The 5620-nt window shown below is 39.8% G+C and overlaps 1 protein-coding gene across 1 annotated transcript in view; it reads left to right on the top strand.

Annotated features, from left to right (window-relative positions):
* Positions 1-310: 310 nt before the first annotated feature.
* The window catches only part of SLC9A8 (solute carrier family 9, subfamily A (NHE8, cation proton antiporter 8), member 8), a gene marked incomplete at its 5' end in the record, with an annotated part of 28213 nt that continues 22903 nt past the window's right edge, over positions 311-5620 (top strand). The window contains 2 exons of the mRNA XM_010294269.1: positions 311-518; positions 5061-5141. Coding sequence (XP_010292571.1) covers positions 311-518; positions 5061-5141 — 289 coding nt within the window. The remainder of the gene's footprint in view (positions 519-5060; positions 5142-5620) is intronic.

The following is a 5620-nucleotide window of genomic DNA, read 5'->3' as shown; positions in this document are numbered from 1 at the left end:
CCGTTGGTCTGACACAGCGGGTTTGTTACACTCGACAGGCTAAATGGGCTAATTCATTCTCTCGGTGTCAGGCTGTCACCTGCATCCCAAGCTGCAGTGCAGTGTCTTTGGTGTCCGCACTGCACGAAGGAACTCAGCAATAATTGACTCCATGAATATGAACTTCCAGTATTTGTCTGTGATCAGAGACCACTTTTAAAAAACAACCTTAATGTGTTGGTCACTGGTACAAATTCAGTATGATCTAGTGGTTGCTTCATGTATGCGTGTCTTTAGTAGGCTAAGTTTTTATCATGCTGCTCCCATCCAGTATAATCACATACTGTATTATCCTGACAGGTCTGTAAACACCACCCATGAAGTCATCAATGTCACCCTCCACACTACGCTGGCTGCTACAACCAAATTGGTGGTACCTACACCTGCTAAACCTATCCTTCCAGTTCAGACTGGAGTCCAAGCACAGCAAGAGGAGCAATCTAGTGGCATGACAATTTTTTTTAGTCTTCTTGTATTAGGTGAATGATGAACTGAAAGTCTTTTAATCTCTGTTAATCATACTCTGTATTTGAAGACATAGGCCAGCTTTCAAAATCATAGCATTTTATTTCTCCTCTGGTTTTCTCTCTATGAAGTGGAATATTGGAAAGGCACAGGCATTTAGAAAGCTGGGTAGATAAGTGCCTGAACCTCCCAAACATGCGGAAGGCTGAGGACCATTGCAGACCTTTTCACCATGGTCGCAAAGTGCAAATACCATGTTTAATTGTCTTCGCCTTATTTATCAAGAATATGGCATGTGTTCATCTATGAAAAACACACTGTCAGAATACTCCATGGTGCTTGCAGCTGTCTTTGAGGACAGTGTACTAGACAGATGTCAATTTAACTACTTCTAGCACTTCTGGACAGCCCTCAGATATTTTGTTATATAAGCCAATGGAAGACTTACATGCACAAGTATACTCAAGTACAGTATCTCTTTTTCTGGCTCTCCTTACTTTCATACATTCCTACAAGAGTGTGATAATAACGTGCAGATTGACAGAATTATATTAACGTTGTATATACTTAGGCATTTTGATTGGCAGATGCATACCCAGCTTTTCTATAAGTCTGGGCTGTTACCTTTAATAGAATATAGCTATCTCTCACCAGCTGCTTAGAGCAGTGCTGTAGTCAAAACTGTAACTATAACAAAACTTTCATGGAGGGTTAAAGGTTTGTCTGTTTTCCTTTGTGTGTTTGTGTGCATGGTTTCTCCAAAGCAAGTTACACTGAGAGACTTTTCTGTGACAGATGGGTCACGTAGTCTTTTAAGTGGTTATTCTTTCCGGTAGCAAATGGAAAAAATAATAGGTATGGACTTGACAGCAGTGCAGAAACTTCTGCAAATCATTTGGGTTTAAAAAAAAAGAAAAATTTTGTTTCCTATAAATAACTATTATTAAGTGCAGCAAAAAGTAGAAGGCTTCTGCTTATTTCTAAAGTAGCTATTTGTGTTCCAGAGGGGGTTAATGTTTTCCCAGAGGTCAATGGTATATTAAAATTTGGACAGAAATGAAAGACCAAAGCAAAATTCAGTAGATCAGAAGACTTCTAGAATTAAAATTTCTGAATATGCATGTTAAAAGGGCCATTCATGGTAAAATTGTATTCCTGGGACTTAAGAACAGAGCTATGGTTTTTTTGGCTGTGTTCCAGCCTATTTATGACAGTCTCATAACTTAATGGATCTTAAAAGCATTACCCTCAGGACAGGGGAGTTCCCTGAACAAAGTAAAGGCAGTGTAAAAAGCTTATTGTTCATAGTTATTCCCATTCATAATCTCTGATTTAAGGGTGTAGGAAGGGTGAAAATGAATGTGTCTACAATACTCTTAAATGTGGGTGTCATGAGCTGTAAAATGGCCTTTAAAATGTTCTAAACTGGAATAGACCCAGAAGCAGATCTGTTCTGACCTGTGTTGTGTCAAAGCCAAGCCCCAAATTTGAAGTGCCTGAAGTAGCATGAGTTAGTCTCTGACCCCAGATTTCTATGGCTTCTTTATCTGTTCAAACACCACTTCAGTTTCACAGTCATGCCTCTTATTCTGCCACGTTCATGTGATCCATGAATTCCCTTTTGTTATGTTGTATGCTTTTACTGTGCTCTTCCTTAAGGGGACACTCAAATGTTCTTTCAGCTTGTCTAGAACACTGCTTTTTCCAGCCTCTTGCCTGATTGTTATACTCCTGATATGTGCAGGTGCCTGCAGCAGGTGACATGCTGCCAGATACAAACTGATCAGTCTTACACCAGGAGTGGGTGACCCAACAGCTAAAGAATATACCAGGCTGCCATTAATATTTATGGTGGTGGGAATCACTTAGGCTACAGTTGCTTTTTGTTTTATTGCCAAAGCAAAGTAGTCAAAAGCTGGTAGAAAGGAGCTGGCGATTAGATCAGCTAAATAGAAAGCATTTTTATGCTTGCATTGGAGTTTGCTGGAAATCCACAGTGTCCAGATGCCTTTATGGATCTATCCCAAAGAGCAGTATAGAATGCTTTTAACATGGTAATCCTAGATGTCTTTACAGGATGCATTTTTTTCAGGTTTAACAGGCAGGAAATTGGTACGAAACTCAGTAATACTGACTGACAGACGAATAAAATCTTTGCCTGGGATACATGATGAAGCTGTTGCTCCTGTAGTCTGTTTGGCAGTTGGCAGCCAAATGTCTTAGTTGCTTTTTAGTCAGCTTCTGAACTGCTGCAATTTCTAGTATAGCATTTTAAAGTAAACACCAGTATGAGTCTGCATTCAAGTATTGTACTGTAAACTCAGGTATTTGGAGAACTGACTGATCGATATCATAAAGATTGATGGAGTGGAAGTGAGGAAGGGAGCCCTCCTGGCTGGAGCCCTAACCTCATGAATGAAGCCATCCCAGCTTGTCACTCTGAACCCACAGCTTTGGCCCTGAACAAATTACATGCCAGTAACGGAGGAAATATTACTATGTTTTTCATGAGTCCTTGCTCAGTTCGTAAGCCCATCCATCTATTCATGTGCACATCAATGAAATGCTCACCATGTTGTGTATGATCTGGGTGTATGAGATAACAAGTGGGAGAGTGCAGGTATCAGTGTGATACCCATTCCTTAGCACCATACTGGAGAGTAGGATGATGAAAAGTGATATTTATATTTATGAGGTTTGTACTTCTTTTTTGTGACACTGTATAGTAAATATAGATCATGTTATAGACCCCAGTTGTTCACAGGTGGTGTGATCCAGCAAACCATGCCAGTTCGCAGAACTACTTGGGGACCATTTTGCACCTTTTCAGGCAAAATGAAAGTGCTCTTCCAAACCATCTGCAAGTGGCTGTTTAGTTTTTAATTAACTAGATGGAGGTGTTAAACCAAATCACTAAGAGCATTTCTGAGAAGCTAATTCATTCCCGAGTTCAAAATGTGTGCTGTCGTAGTGTGGCCTGGCACCGTGCTGCCCACACTGAAATGGGGTGAGTCACAGACACGTACAAGGCGCGGAGTAAGGAGAATGAAGATTCCCATTGTAGTTATGACTAGGTGGTGTCAAATACACAGTTTAAAATAGTCTCTGATGCAATTAACAGGCCACAATTTGATTCCAGTATATAAAAGTTACTGACTTTGCTTGAGCTTCAAGTTGCTTTCTGACAAAGTGCGAGCAGTAATACTGCTTATATCCCAGGCCACTGCAGGATGATCTGTTAGCAAATAGAGCAAAATACACATATTACAGACATGCAGGCCAGATGTTGTTTCTTTGTTTGACCCCTTGTTGAGCTAAATTCAAATGGGAGAATTGTAGTACTTTCAACATGAGGAATATTCAGATCAAAATTGTTAGGCATTTAATAATCCAGCATTATTTGATTCTTATAGATGAGTCTGCAGTAGTTCTCAAAGAATCAAGTGGTTTCTTCCAACCATATCCACGGATGGTACCCAGATGTGCTGTAGATCCTTTGTAATTTGCCTTTGCCATTGGCGTAGAGGTTGTGATGGGATTTTCATATTACTGTAACCTTCATTTTTGTTGTGAGACATAGACTTTCTCCCTACTGGGTGAAATACATTACTACAGTACAAATCTGTTTTGTGTTTTTCTGCACCGGTCCTTTCCCCTTGCTGGTTTAACTTTTAGCAATGCTCAGCAGTAAATGTCTCTTGCTGATTTGGATAAGAATTTGGCTGGTGCTTGTTGTAAGAACCAGGATCTTTAAACGGTTACCGACTCTGCAACCTCATAGCCCCAGTGAAGGGGAGTTACGGAGGTATGGTGCCAGGCTCTGCTGAGGTGCACAAAAGAACAAGAAGCACCAGTCACAAGCTGCAACAAGGGAAATGTGGACTGGAGGGAAGAAGAAAATTTTTCACTATGAGACTTATGCACTGGAAGTGGGGTTGAGAGAGGTTGTGACTTCTTCATCTTCAGAGATTTTCAAACTTGAGTGGACAAGGCCCTGGGCGACCTTCTTTGACTTTGAAGTTAGCCCTGCTTTGAGCAGGAAATTGGACTAGATGACTGAGAGAGAGCCCTTCCCATGTAAATTTTTCTGATTCTGTGATTATCCATTTGGGTAAAGCCCATCTGCTCAGAGGGACTCAGGTGGGAAAGTATGTAGCTTTGAAGTTTTAACTGAGGCCATGTGTACATGTATGTTTTATTTCAAAAATACAAAATGTTTACCAAAAACATTATTAGAACAGTGTATTCTGTATAACTGACATTTTTTACAGCTACTGCTCAGAGAAGGTTTTCTTGTAAGCTGATTCAGGCTCTAAAAGTAGTAATGCTGGTATTTTTAGAAGATAATTTTAAGTCCTAAAATTTGCTTTAGTTATTTTCTGTCATTTGTAGATCCATTTACATTCAATGAGAATGAACTAAAATTTGGTTACTTGCGTTAGTGGATTTCTACTAAATCATGAGAAGTTCTGCTGCGTGTATTTTAGAAATACAACTTAAAAGTATATTTTATTCTCTTCTAACACTTGTAAATCTACAATTTTTTTCCTTCGCAGCTATCTGCATCATATTGGTGCATTTACTGATAAAATACAGACTTCATTTTTTACCAGAGAGTGTGGCTGTTGTTTCTTTAGGTGAGTAATCTTGACATTTTTATGTTGACTTTGTGTTAATTCAGAGACTCTCAATAGTCTGTACTTGAAATAATGCTCTGTTTTGTGTTCACCACCACTAGAGAGGTGCAGCAAACTGGATGCAGTGAGGAAAACAACCAATTCATAGACTTAAATTCATAGACGAAATCAAGAAATGAGCATGTGTGCAGAGACTGGCTGAGTAAAATGACACATATAGGCACTACAGGGCTGTCACTACCTAAGTATTTTGGCAGCTTCTTCTATTTTTGCACCTGTACTGTAGGACAAGATACTGCAGCACTCCCTGGCAGCGAGACTCCGGTCTTCCCTTTGAAGTGGTACTGGTGTTCGTATTAGTTTCAGTAGAATTACGTCTGTATATGTGATTTTAATCTGGTTGGGGACTCTAATTATATCCTGAAAACTTGTCTGGACTGCCAGATACTTAACTATCCCTGTAGTACCATGACAAGAGC

Source organism: Phaethon lepturus, unplaced genomic scaffold (genome assembly GCF_000687285.1).
Source record: "Phaethon lepturus isolate BGI_N335 unplaced genomic scaffold, ASM68728v1 scaffold57849, whole genome shotgun sequence".
Taxonomy (NCBI): Eukaryota; Metazoa; Chordata; class Aves; order Phaethontiformes; family Phaethontidae; genus Phaethon; species Phaethon lepturus.
This window is presented reverse-complemented; position numbering and strand designations above follow the sequence as displayed.